This window comes from Motacilla alba, chromosome 1A, assembly GCF_015832195.1.
Source record: "Motacilla alba alba isolate MOTALB_02 chromosome 1A, Motacilla_alba_V1.0_pri, whole genome shotgun sequence".
NCBI classification, from domain to species: Eukaryota; Metazoa; Chordata; class Aves; order Passeriformes; family Motacillidae; genus Motacilla; species Motacilla alba.
In genome coordinates, this window is record NC_052031.1 from 46,662,285 (window position 1) to 46,676,481 (window position 14,197).

At 44.9% G+C, this 14,197-nt stretch overlaps 1 protein-coding gene across 4 annotated transcripts; it reads right to left on the reverse strand.

Annotated features, from left to right (window-relative positions):
- Positions 1-4,221: 4,221 nt before the first annotated feature.
- Positions 4,222-13,256, reverse strand: PDE6H (phosphodiesterase 6H). 4 transcript variants are annotated; one of them, XM_038155362.1, is made up of 4 exons: positions 13,105-13,256; positions 8,276-8,462; positions 7,983-8,023; positions 4,222-7,120 (listed from the first exon to the last, which is right to left on the reverse strand). In XM_038155362.1, the coding sequence occupies exons 2-4, from the start codon at positions 8,413-8,415 to the stop codon at positions 7,044-7,046; spliced, it is 258 nt and encodes an 85-aa protein (XP_038011290.1). In that variant the 5' UTR covers positions 8,416-8,462; positions 13,105-13,256; the 3' UTR covers positions 4,222-7,043. The 4 variants fall into 4 exon arrangements, with proteins under 4 accessions (XP_038011290.1, XP_038011292.1, XP_038011293.1 ...); XM_038155364.1 differs by having other exon boundaries at positions 8,276-8,458; positions 13,105-13,188; XM_038155365.1 differs by lacking the exon at positions 13,105-13,256 and adding an exon at positions 11,537-11,807 and having other exon boundaries at positions 8,276-8,458.
- Positions 13,257-14,197: the final 941 nt, after the last annotated feature.

A 14,197-nucleotide genomic window follows, 5' to 3' on the forward strand; every position in this document is an offset into this window, starting at 1 on the left:
AACAGCAATCAATGGAGATGGCCCAGCGTGCCTGCCCTGACTCCTGCAGGAACTACGCCTGTTCTGTGCCAGATGTTCTCTGCAGGGGATTCTTGGATGCTTTCTACAACACAGTCACAAATGTACTGACTATCAGAGCCTTCCCAATTCCCACGGGGCTCATGTTTTCCCAAGGAAGATATTTGTCAGGACTTCTTGATAACAGCTACTCAATATTTTGATGCTATTTTCAGACAGTTCTTCCTTGTTTCATCCTTGCTAATATTTATCCTCCTTTGTTATCTATACCCTACAGCTATCTCCAGGTGGGAATCTTAACTCCACTTGACTCTTTCAGGGGGCTGTGCACACTGGAGCAACTTCCCTGATGCCTGTGGAGTCTTTACTCCTCCTTTCTTCATTTTTATTTACTCTTCATTCCCCTTCTACATGAGTTCAAAATACAGAACAGTTTATCAGCTTCTGTCCTCGAAATCTAGAACTGAATGGAGCCTTGTGGACGGGGAGGCAACGGTGTTAAGATCCTCTTGGATTTATCATAATATAGCTTCTTGTGGTACTCTCTCTGTACAGGCAGCTTTAGTTCAAAATTGCCTCCTTTGCTGACCCTATTTCATTCCAATGTAATTGCTGACTTGCTTTCCCTTTGCTCTTGTCTGAGACTGGTGCTTAGCAGATCATTTAGCTTAAAGCTTGTGTTTGAGAGGACTTTCCCCAATGCCTCCATCTGCGTGTTCCTCATCCCAGCTGTCTGTAGGTGACCTGGCCATGTACTGGCATTTTCAAGACTGACTGTGCTGCATCTTTGCAGTGGCCCCCTATTAGGTGAAGTTCAGCATCCTCAGGCAGGAGTAATACACTTGCTTGGAGACCAGGGTTATTCATTATTCATTATATATTCACTATATTCATTAGTTCACAGTGATGTGCTTACAAAGTGCCTAGCATGGAAAGACCTTGGTCCCAGTGAATGTTTCTGGTAAAACTGCAGTTGCTAAAGCCAGATCTAATACAACTTGTTTTTCACATGGTTTGCCTTCTGTTATTTTTCTTCCCTTCCATTCAGACCTGCAGCCAGTTCCCTGGTGCAGACAGATGCAAGATTGCTATGCCCATGCCAGCAGCTGTCTGGATGATACAGATTTGAGCTGGCTTGAATCCAGATAGCTCTTGTGAGATGAGCAAATGCATTTGCCTTCTCCCTGTGCCTAGAGAAACCAATGTGAGGTTTTGATCAAGCAATGGGAGTTTGTGCCTCAGGTCACTGGTGGGGCAGAAACCTCTGTATGGCTGAGGAATTGGCCTTGCCTTCCATCTGCCTATAGCCTGTTTGCCCCTCCTCAGCCCCTGTAAACTTGCCTAGGTCATACTTCTAAGAGATGTGTTCCAGCAGCCCTCAGTGGTGGGGGTTTAGTGATCCTGGGATTTCTATCTGTTGCTCCTTTTGGTGTCCTGTCCAGAGATGAGGGGAAGTAAAACACGGGTTTATTAAGTTCTCATAATAACACAAGACGTAGACTTTCTCACTGATGCTATTCCTGCTTACCTACTCTGTCACCCATGATCTCAGGGTCAGTGTGGTGGTAGTCTGGAGCTCCCACACTTTGATGTGTTTTTCTCCAAGCTCTCTTCCTTCCTGGATGGTTGTGCAGCCACTGCCTCCCAGAAAGAGCAAGGTCCCTTGTAAGGGACCAAGTTCAGCTTGCTCAGTGCTTTATAAATTATTTGTGCCTTGTGTGGATGCTCTTGTTCAGTATCATAACAGGCTCAGAATTCCTGCCAGTGCTCCTATACACTCCCTGTGTGGCACAGACCACAGGGCAAAGCCCAGCACACAGCTTTGGCAAGCAGCTTTCTGGGGCTTCACCACATTCCTTCCCTGTGTTCTCCATGTTCTTGAAGGTACCATTCCTTCCTGTGGACTTCTCCTATGCTGACCACTGTCCTGACCAAGGTCTCAGGGTACCAAAAGCATTCTTCATTCCCAGTGCCCCCCTGTCTAAAGTCCTACTCCTCACAGGGTAGTGTAGTTCATCTATTTCTGTCACATCCCTTGTCTGCTCTGACATCTGGGCAGTCTGTTGTATGTTGAGAATGTGCTGGTGATTGGTATGCTCAGCCAGCTTTATTTACAGCCTCAGGAATGTGAGAGGCCCTCAGAAAAATGCCAGAGGCAAGAATGTGTTTGAAAATTCCTGAAGGCTTTGATAGAGAAGGTATTCTTTTCACCCAGCAGGAGCAGCAACACCAAAATTCTCACTATAGTTATGCTAAACTTCAAGAAGAGGAACAACATAAAATGTGAGAGCACATGCTAAAGGTAAGTTGAAAGTTGCCACTGACAGAATTCAATCATTATGTACCCCCAGCACAGAGGCTTCACCCATCCCACTCCCTCCTGGTGGATCACAGTTGGTGTGGAAAAAGCTCAGAGCCATAAATGCTCCCTGCCTTGGGCTGTCAGGACGAACTTTGGAGGTGCAGGTGCCTAACCTTAGGGTACTGAGCTGATCCCAGCTTCAACAACCCTGACAGCCCTGTGGGGACTGGGAATAAGGCTTCAAAGTTAAGCAGTCTGGTATGAGGAAATTCCAGAGTTGAGCACATTTATAAGCATGTGATAAAATCTTTTATTTTAATTGCATAATCTTATGTTCTTTTTTTTTTTTTTTTTTTTTTTTTTTTTTTTCAAAATCTGTCTAGATTTGCATCACAGTGGTGTGGTGATGCTGAAACAGACTGCTGGCTGGAATAACCTGCCCACCCTATGGAGCATTACATAAATGCTCTTAAAAATAGACTTCTTGTTCCTCAGATCTCCAAGCTGAGGCCCTGGATCTTACTGTCTGCATGAGACCTGACTCAGAGAGAATGAGATTCACTAATGAGTACTTACAGCTGCAACCACAACTAATGACAGCTGCATTTTAAACTTCAAGATAAAATGTCAAGTACTCCGACAAATCAAGTATTGAAGACTGGGGTGAAGGCTGGATGGTGGATACTCTTAATTTACCTAACTCTCAAAATCCCATTTATAAAATAGAAAAGTGCCCTACAAAACACAGAGTGATATTGCCAGGGCACATTTTATAGCCTACACCTTATTGATCAATACCATAGGAAAATGTGACAGGGGCTGGATACTGAGTGAGATGCTGATTTGAAAACTGTTGGAGGATGGTAATTTTGCACTAATATTCTTCAGGTCTCCTGAAGAATCCAACTTACACTGAGGGTTTGGTGTTTTTTTTTGTTTTTGTTTTTGTTTGTTTGTTTGTTTGTTTTAATTTTATTTTCAACTGAGATTCCTGAGGTGATTTATATTGGGGGGTGGGGGTGATGGGGGGGAGAAGGAAGCAAGACAAGTGCTTCTCACTTTTCCCAAGGTTCATTCTTCTTTTCTTGTAGAGATTTGGATCTAATTAACTTTTTCACTGGAGTCAGAAACTGGGGTCAGCAAGGGACTCAAAATTTGGTTACGGCTTTAAGTAGACATAAATATGTGAGAAGATGCTTTTCTGGCTTTCAAAATATGGTTGGGGAGGGTTTTATAAAAAGCCCTCACAAAGAGAGTCCTGGACATTTGTATCTCACAGGATAGGGAACATTCAAAGACAAAAGACCTTCAATTGGACACCCAGTAAAGAGTTGCAAGGAAAAAATTCCAAAGATGGCATGAAAGAAAACACTTCTAAGGCTGAGATTTGACAGCATAACACAAGAAGGCAATTGCACTTCACCAACTTGAAACCCCTATGGACACCTAGAAAGTTCAGCAAGAGACAGAAGCAAGAGGAGATGAGTGTTTGCAGCTCTGGCTTGCAGTCATGGCCATGAGAAGGAGCTAAGTGGCGTTCACATCTCAGCAAATTTTTGCTATAGGGTAGAAAACATGCTGATATTCATTTGCACTGAAGATGCATCCTAGAAGATGGATCCTAGAAGATGTAGCTGGCCAAAAGATTTCAGCTTGAAGAAATCATGTGCAACACTTTTGGAAGAATATACCAGTCATCACTCAGGAAAAAACTGCTTCTCAGATGATATCACAGTCAGTCTTTATTGCCTATTGTTTGGAGATAAATAGCTGTTTTTCTCTAATGAGAAGTGATAAGTGACTTTCAGAGTTTTCCCCAGGAAAGGAAAGGATTTCAGAAGGAAAAGCTAAGTCATCTGCCTTTCCCTGGCTATATTTTGTAAGCAAGTCAGACTACATTCTTAAGATTTTTTAAACATTTTTATTAATTTTTATTCCTTTTGACATATTTTTATAGTAAAAGAACAGAGAATAACATATTACAATGCGTATAGACTGAAGTCCTTCAATGAGCTGCTTTAACACATTTGCTTTCTTGCACCATAGCCATCTCTCACTGAAAAATGGAAATTTCAGGAATTATGGCTCATTAGAAAAAACTCAGAACCTCAGACAAAACAGCTGTGAGTGTGTTTTAAGACTCTTGTTCTAAGCCTCAAAATTCCTTACAAGTAAAGGAATGAATGTGATTCCTATTAATGAATAGAAATAGTTATTTTTAAAATAGCTAACAAACTGTGTTGGCTCAAAACATCCATCTTCTGATACAGCTCATCAGCCAGGTATGAGAGCTGGGTTATGTGTGCATTCCTGCTGGACTCCTCTAGGAAGGAAAATGGGGAAGCTCTCTGATGGGAACTTGGGCTATGGCAATCAGATGGGGAACTACACCAGGAACCTTCTGATTTGCTTAAACTTCAGTCCCTGGACTATGGAGAAGTTTGCTTTTACCCCAGCATTTTCTGACAAAGTATCTCATTGTCTGTGGACTGCTTTCCCAAGGTCTGGGACGAAAAGGGAGCAAAATGATGAATTTAAATTTCCTTCTCTTGTTTTTGTCGCACTTGACAAAGGGAAAACTCAATTAAAATAGAGGCAGCCAGCTTGAAGGATTCAAAACTGGATCTAATGGGTCTTTTCCCGGAGAGAAGAGGACAGATTGAGAAGGTGGAATAAGGATCATATGTAACAGGGTGGCATAATGGGAGGGAGAGCATGAGAGTATTGCCATACAAACATTCACATTTAACTGCAAAACGAGAGGGCTAGTATGTGAGCTTGAAAAAAAAGAGAAATCAGTTCCCTATAGTAAAAGCTAAACAAAACATCATTTATATAAAGAACACTTAGGGAAAGAAGAAAAGCATTAAAAGGTGAGAAAGGCAGGAGAAGCTGGAAGTAAGTGGAAAGGACAGAGTGCCTCTGCCCAAGGAAATAGCTGTGGGCTGCAATTAGCTAAATGGTACACGACTTCTGCGCTGTGATAGTGCTGCTGCTCTGAACCACTCCATGGCTTACTGCTGCGTCTAATGGCAGGAGTGCTGAATACTAAAAGCTGTACTCGGGACTGCCAACAGGAATTAATTTCCTTTAGCTTTTGGTGCCCAAGCTGTATTTTAACTGAAAACTGCGAGCTTTTATTTCTGGAATAACAGTAGCAGATAACTATGGCACCACCATGGATTTATAGCAATGCTTTATGCGTGGGGATCAATTGTTTAGACAGGATTTGCTCTCCTCTGCACAATCACTCCTTGCTCCCATGAACATGCTCAGCCTAGGAAAGATAAGATAGGGGAAGGCAGTTCTTATGCAATGAGGCTTCTTAAGCTAAAAGCAATGACTAAAAATTCCACCTCCTCTTATGAATATTATGTAGCTACAATAAACTTGCTCCTTGTCTGCAAACAAGCCAAAAGCCCTTCCTTAATGCCAGGGAATCTCGGTGCCTTCCCTGAACATTTAGGTGGTTGTGGGTGCCTCACCACTTGGCAGCACTCGGGCTGCCAGAGACCAGCAGACACGGATCGATGGGGTTAAGTGGATTCGCTCTGTGCTTGCCTGCATGTACACATCCTGCCCTTCCCCTGCCTCCCCGCTTGCTCTGCTGTTACTTCTCTCTGGAGACACCATTTGCCTGCTTGTCCAAACAAGCTCCAGAGCTTGAAATTGCCAGGGAGTGAAGAGAGAAAAGCCTTCCTACTTATGAGGGGCAGGGTGAAGGGAGTCTTGTCCTATGCTAAATACAGGGAAGAGGGAGCAATTACTGCAATATCATTTTCTGCTGCATGTGGCAGGACTGCTGGCACAGTCTGGTGACAGATCATAAGGATTCTCTGTCTTAATAAGCAGCAAGCATGTCCTGGGGAGCAAATGTCTCATGTAAATATGTATTGGCATGGGGACAAGTGTCACACAGGGCTTCCCATCAAAGGAGAGGAAATGCAGCATCATTTGGAGGGCTGCTTCTTTGGAACTGCAACCACAAAGGAATGAATAATAGGATTAATTCACTTAGCTATTGATCTCAATGCACACATTTTCATTTAACATCATGAGAACAGCCAGACTCTCATAGTTCATAGCCTGTGGGCAGTACAGCAGAGACAGCATTTGCAAGCCCTTTTCCCCATTTGCTGTTGAGGTAAATCTTAGCAGCACGTTCCTTATGGTGAGCTGCTGGGGAAAGATCTCCTATGGAAAACAACCTAATGTCTGGAGACTCTAATGCTGCTCTCTACAGATGTACTCTGAGCAAATAACTGGTGGCCCAAATAACACAGGGACCTACCCACGGAAATTCTATATAGAAAGGTGGAGGAAAGGAGGGAAGGAAGAAAACAGAATAGGCTGATTTAATTAGGTCTGGACATACATGCACACAATATCTCAGCTAATCAGGGAAAAAGTTCAAATACAGCCTCCCCGTATCGCCATAAACATTGAAGATCTATGACAGTGAGAGAAGAAAGAATATGGTGCAGGGAGACATTAAGACATTTTTCAGTAGTTTCATCACATGGAACATGAGGTCTGCTCAGGGTCCCAAATAACTTCTTTGCCAAATTAATCTGCAAAGTTAAGTTTCTCTTAACTAGCTCTTACAAAACCACCCTGCCCATAAGCAAGAGGAAGCAAGGGCCAAAAGTAAGTGTCAAAGGTGGTAAAGACCATGCTGGGATCTGTGGAGTCACCAGGTGACACCAGTAGAGATGCTGATGCCTTAGATGATCCCAAACTGGGCCAGCTCGTGCAATTCCAGATGGCTGAAAGCTTCCCATGGGCAAATCACGGTGATATCTGCAAAGAGAGAAAATGACAAACATGTTCTCGTAGTCCAATGTATGCCTTGGATTTATTTTTTATTAATGGAAAGGCTGATTTACTAAGGAAACATTGACAAGAATGAGATTCCATTTGAAGGTTAAATGAGCATTTCCAATCTGGTGTGACCTGTCAGACCAAACCAGATCAGTGTACTTTCTCTCTGGGAGCAAAAGCAAGCCAGCAGTTCCTGGTCTCTTCAGTGACTATGTAAACTGGTGTAAAAGTTAATTCCAGTTATGTGGTTTCTTCTGTTCTTATAAATTACCTGTAGCTATTACCTGTGATCTCCTTGAAGATGTGTGCAGTTTTAGATCAGATGCTGAATAATTTGGCCGACAATATTCAGGATCTGTAACTCTCTCTTCATCAGTACTTCAAATTCTGACTGGCTACAGCTCATCCAATGCATGTTTCTCAATCCCAGATGGGTACATAAAATTCTTAAAATTAGGATTCTGATGACAACACAAATACTTGACCATCTGGGATTTAGTTTCTGTGATTTTTTTGGTATTAATAGCTTAGCATTTAGCATTTATTTGAGAATCTCATGCTGCTGAAATTCTTAGCCAGAGTATTAGCAGAAAACAAACAAGCACTTCTGCAGCCCAGTGTCGGTAGTCTGAAGCTGAAGCATACATAAATGGTCTTTTCTTCACATAGTGTATAAGCATGAACATGGCAGCTTGGGGAGGCAGAACTAGTCTTTTCTGGTGACCCTGAGCGCTGCAGACAGGCCAGGGAAACAGAGGCACCCCAGAATCCTCTCCCATGATCAAGTTTGTCTACGCTAGTGCTAAAGCAGGGCACAACAACAACATCCTGCAGAGCTTACCTGTGCCCAGCCCCTCCATGCCTGGGATGTCATCTCCAAACCTAGGAGAGAAAAGAGCAGGTAAGGAGTGAGTTTTGGGCAGCAGCAAGGAAAGGGGAGATGCCCTAAACCCCCAGCCAAAGAAGAAGAATTGTGGGTAGGGAGCAGAAGAGAAGCAGCTCCAGGCTAGAGAGCTGAGGGGGCAGGGGGAAGTCCTCTGGCTCCTTGCCCAAGGGAAGATGCACAGAAGCACAATGTAGCAGTGGGGAGCTACTCAACTAGCATGGTTTCTTTTCTTTTCAAAATTCCCTTACCCTCTTACTCCTTTTTTGGGGGGCTTGCTCTTGAACTGCCTTGTCTGCCTCTGCTTGAACTTGGGAGGCCCCTTGCGTGGTGTGGTGGGACCGGTTGGAGCATCTGTAGTGTTGAGGTTGGCGGCTGGGGTCTCACTCATCACTGGGCTGTGTGCAGCGGGCACGTGCCTCTCTCAGATCCCTCTGTCTGCAAGATAACAGCAAGGACTGACACAACGCTCGGCTTATCTTTTCTAGGTATCAGTAGTCAGATGACAGAATTATGGAAAAAATAATTGCGACAGGATTAAAGATAATGGCATTATAGACAAAGAAAGACTGTAATATGCACAAATTGAGCAGGGTAGCGCTGCCTTTCATCTGGCATGCTAGAATTAAGATGCCAAACAAAGAGCACTTGAGCTAAGGCCAAAAAGACATTTACCCCATGGTGCAACGTCTTGCAGAGCCATGGAGACTAACACCTCCTTTTGTCTCAAGCACAGTTGCGCTCTTGGAGACAGGTTGCTGCAGAAAACTTGTCCCACAATTTAGGTAAAATAGGAAGTTTAATGCCAATGCTGTTTTTTTTTTTTCTAGCTAGCCTTGGAATAGCATTGCTGAGATTTTTGCTTACTGCTTCAGGACCTGACTACTAAGGAGCCATGAAGACACACGTATGGCTTAGAGAAATATCCTGTCCTTGGGAATCTCCATGATATACTTCATCTGTTCTCATAATTGTGCCTAAGCATTACCTTCAGGACACTGATGGACATGGGATGCTGGGCTGGAAGGGTGCTTTGTCTGGGTGGAGCTGCAATTAGGGCCCAACGTTTGTCAATACCAAACTCATTGGAAATAGCACAAGGTCATTGCAAGACTATACAGAAGGGTAAGGCAACACACTGGAGACTATCTTTTAGGCAGAAGTTAATTTCACAAACTTCTCAGGATTTAGAGGAGTAAAGCCTGTAATTTTCCCAGGATGTGCTCATTTTGGTATTTTTGATCATTATATTACATGTGCGGACCCCACTTCACCACACTGTACCTGAGCCAAACTCCACAGGGGATAAATTGTTATCAGGGAGCAATTTCTGTTTGGGAGACACGTCTTCTGTCTTAGACAGCAGAACTGCTGCACTCTGAATCTTTTGCTTCCTTCCCAGAGAGGACAGCTATACCTCACCAGTGCCCAAAGGGAAGCTTCCAGCCATTCATCAAATTTGGTGCTAATTAGTATGCCATTATAATTATAATGGTCTGAAAAAGTGCATTTATGGATAGAAAGAAATGCAAATTCTTCCTTTCTTCCTTGAAGTCACGTTCTTCCCCATGACTGTTATACATCTCCTATCTCCAGGTGTCCATCCCCGTGCATCCAGGCTGATGTAATCGCTGGTGGAATTAACTTCAGGATTTGGTTCTAAAGACTAATCTCATTAGGTCGCCATAGTACTCTGGCTTAATCCCCAACATCACCTGCTGTGACACTCTGGACTTCTAATCTCAGAACTATAAATGTCATCAAAGATTTTTTTCCTTAGTCTAAAGAGAGTTCATTCCTTTGTCCTGAAATAGCCAGAGTGTTGGAAAGCAAATCCTTATATACAAGGAGAAAGATCATCTGAGCAATCCACCAGTGTCACTTCCACATCCATGCAAGGTAAAGAACCATATTTCTGTATCTGTGGCAATCTGGAAATACTTCATCCAGGGCATCTTTCCATCTGTGGTGGCAGTAGGATGGTTCCAAATTATAGCACCTAGAGGCAGGCTAGTTCTTCTGTTGCTTGTGGTCAGGCTTCTGTCTGAGCTGTAATATCCCAAGCAGGAGACTGGACAGGTTCCAGCAGCCCCAAATGGAGCAGCAGATGGTTGTGTCTGAAGCTGAAGTATGCACAGATGCTATTCCCCCGCCTGTAACACAGTGCTTCCTAAGCACACTCTGTGCCCACAAATACAAGGATCAGCTCAAACTGAAGTTACTTATTTGGCTGCCATCTCTGCAGAGCCTGAACAGTTGCCCAGTATTTACAGCTTTTTCTTTTTCCTCACAGCATGGTGGCAGGACAGGCAAACACTGTCACCTTCTTCTTTTACACAATGAGAATGGAAGTGCAGTGATAGGTATGACCTGGACTGCACTGCTGGGAGGAGAGATGAAATCTTTTGACTCACAGATTTTTAGGGCCAAACTGAGAGATGAAGGCATTCTGCTTCCAAAACAAAGGCAGAATTTTGTTCCTCTCTGTTACTCAGGATGGGAGGAATTTAGATGATACTGCTCTACAACACAATGTTTTGCATCAGAAAGCTGCTCCGTAGCATGTCTGCTAGTGTGCCAAAGTCTATTTTTATGTCTCTTTCTCAGGTGCAATTCTTATCAGTAGGTTTGTCTGTCTCAGTGCTAGACCCCGCTCCTGAACTGAAAGAGACATGCATCCACTTTTCAGCACCATGTTAATCCAAGTTACTTGGCGCCCTTCTGAAGGGCTACTCCCAAAAGTACAACAGAAAAAACAAACCAGCTAACAGATTTCCATCCCCTAGGACTGACATTCAAAACTTGAAAGATGCGTTTGAGCTCCATCTCCAACTGAATTCCTGTCCTGCTTCAATAACCTCTGCTGTGCACTGGCATGTTACCTTAACCACAAATATATCTTTGAGGGTCAAAACCTCTTAAATCCTTGAGTCCACGTTTTGTCCCTGACTTCACTCAGCAGAGGAATAGCTAATGGGAAGATTCAGCCCTTGAAGTTTCTTTTTGCCCCAATCTGAAGTAGTTGTCTCCATTTACCAGATATTCAATAACCCAGGATTTGGTAGGAAAAAGGATCTGCCCAATTCACACTTCATCCTCTCTCACCTGCATGAATTCAATAAAGAGCACTCAATGAAACTTTTAGCTGGGGACATTTCTAACATTAGGGACAATTCTAACTTCTTCCTTACTAATCTCCCTCTACTTCTATTCTCTCCATGCATCACTAGAAAATGACAGAGCAACCTTAATGCCACATAACAGCTTTCCTCTTGCCACTGAAATCAAGCTGCCTTCCCACCATGGAGCTGGTGGGACTTGCTTGCCATCATTAGAGTTAAAGAATTCTCCATTCATGCTGCCCCATAGCATGGAAACTGCCCCAGTTCCCACACCTTGGGAACAAACTGCCCCTACACACAGCCAGGCAAGCACCCCAGGATCACAGACATGAAAGAAATGCCAAGCAGCTTCTTCCCATGGGAATTTCACAGGCTTTTGTCTTACCATACCTGGTTACTTGGATAATCCTTGGTACCAGATCAAACAGGTGGCTTGACAAACGTTCTGAGTCTTCTCTAGATCTCTGCAAGTGCTATGCTGCCTTCTCCCAATGTTTCCTGGTCTGCCAGAGCTCTTTTGCTTCTGCCAGCACCAGCACGCAGCTCGTGGGCAAGAGCTGATGGCTGTGGATGCAAAGACTGTTGATGCATAAGATCCTCTGCCATGCACTTCCTCTGCTCCCTCCTCTGACGAGGTGTTACCTAATTGCCCCTGACAGCATTTCTGCTCAGTCAAGGGCTTAATCCTCTAGGTAAGAGCTTTGCTTTCATCTGAATGCTAATTATACCTAATACACATTAATGGGCTTATCTCAGTTGCGTCAGAAATCCCACCTCGGGGTTGTTGGCCAGGTTAATCATCCTTCTTTTAGTTTTATTTAAATTTAAAGGGGCTTGAATACTACTGACAAATGCTGACTCTTTAATCTGTTCCATCCTTGATCTCTGATTCTCTGTGGAAAAGTCCCTAGCAGATAATGTAGACCATCACTTGATCTTCTTTTCAGACCATTTTGGTGTAGGAACTTATCTTCCCCTGTCCGAAGCTTTCAAAAATACAGATTCCTCCATGTGCACTTGTCTTACACTGCCTCAGGGTGTCAGACACAGAACCTCCATGAGCTGTGGCCCTCCATGCAGATCCTCTTCCGTGAGTAGAGGGAAACCAGGGGGAAACATCCTTGTGCTCACATTCTTTTTATGAGTTTCTTGCATGCTCAGATCTTGGCCTCGAGAGAGCCAGTAGGATAATTTCAGGCTTTTGTCAGGGAGTACTGAATCCAGGGCCTCTGAGGAGTCTCACAGCTCCAGTCTCAATTGCTTGAGGTGGCTAATCATTGTGATGGGGAAAAGTCCATGCAGGTTCAGCCCTTTCTGCTCCTGTGTCTTACACAGGATTTCAAATCCTTCATTCTGGCAGCAATTTTAAGACCAAGAACAGGTGAAAGAGGATGCGCTCTAAGAGATAGAAACTAATTTCCAGTAGAACTATATTCCCAAGTGGGGATCACTGGAAAGACTATCCCAGTGGAAAGAAGGGATTCAGTGACAGCATCACGTTATGAGCTCCTCATTGACGTGCCCTGCAGGAGTGGCTGGGCACTGGGGCAGGAAACACCAGCTGCCTGTCCCAGCTGCTCCTCAGCAGCTCCCCAGTGCTGCTCTCATGCAGGCTCAGCCAGCTGAGGACACAAGCCAAGGGGGTTCCAGGGAGCCCCAGCTGAGGAGTGCCCAGCATGAGGAACTGAGCAGCCCCTGCTCATACAGCCAGGGAGCTTTGAGACAAACCACTGCAGCAGCACCTGCCCTAATGATACAGGAAAAAAAAAACAACCACGCAAGAATCACAACTCCCTCTCCCAGCTACTGGATCTGTTCACGCTCTCCAAGCACAAACACCCAAATCTTTCCCCCAAGGAGTTTTATCTGGACTTTTCTCTCCCCTGGATTTTTCAACCAGTTCCTTTTTCATCCCCCTACCCCCCTTGCTATTGCTTTGAGTTCCTGGGAACACTTACAGTGCCAAAGGCTCCTCTTGCAAATCATTCAACTCCCGTCCTCCAGCCTGCGTAGAAAGAGTCTCGAGGTGTCCTTTGTCCTCCAGATATACCCTACCGCCAGGTGACATCAGGCCATCAGCCGTGGGCGGGCGTCTGCACGGCAGGGGTGAAATGGGGGGAGCACTGTGAGACCAGAGCCGTGCAGGCACAGCTCCAGCAAGGTCTGGAGGAGCAGCAGAGCCTCAACACGCTCCTGAGGGGTGACGTGCCCCTTTCTGCAAGAAGGTTGTGGCTCCTCTGCAGCTTCTGGGGGGACATCTCTGGAGAAGCAAAGGGAAATAAAGAAATAACCTGCCCTTTGAGGGGTGCTGCTTCTTGGAAACACACGTGCCTGCACATGCCAGGGAAGGGAGGATTCCCTATCCCTCTCCTCTGCTGGTGAATGCCTGGAGGGGTTTCCAGCGAACTTATCAGAGGTGCTGCAGGGGTGAAGACACACCTTACAGAGCAGTGCATGCAGCTAACCCAGTGCCAGCAGGGCTGAGTCTGCTCAAGGGAGTCATAGGGAATGCTGCTGAGATGCTGCAGGGCTCTAGAGAAGTGAATGGGAAGACAGGGGGAAAATGGGAACCTTTGTGTTGCATGTGGGTGGCCAACCAGTCACTCCTGAGACCCAAGGTGTTGGGCTGAGGTAGCAGCGAGGTCTCATCTGGGTACCAGCAGCACTTTTACTGTGAGGGACCCTCAGAGGTAGAGCTCAGCCCATACTCCAGCCCATCAAAACTCCATGTGTGGTAATGCATGCTGTTTTATACCCAGTCCTTGGTATCTCCCATGTGTTTTAATAGCCTGTTGTAACTGCCTGGAAGATCAATGTCAGAGATGTGGAAAGAGTTGGTGGAGTCTCAGGATGAAAAGAGAAGGTCCAGAGTCCTGCAAAATGGTGCTGGAAGATCATCCTCATCCTCAGCTGTGGCAGTGCCTCAGCCATGGACTGTAACTCTCTGGCTGGAGGTATAACCACAAGGTTGACAACCCTCAGGGGCTCTTGGCCCTGGTGAAACACCTCACACTTACCCTTGCTGAGCATCCTCCTCACTGCACAAGATCA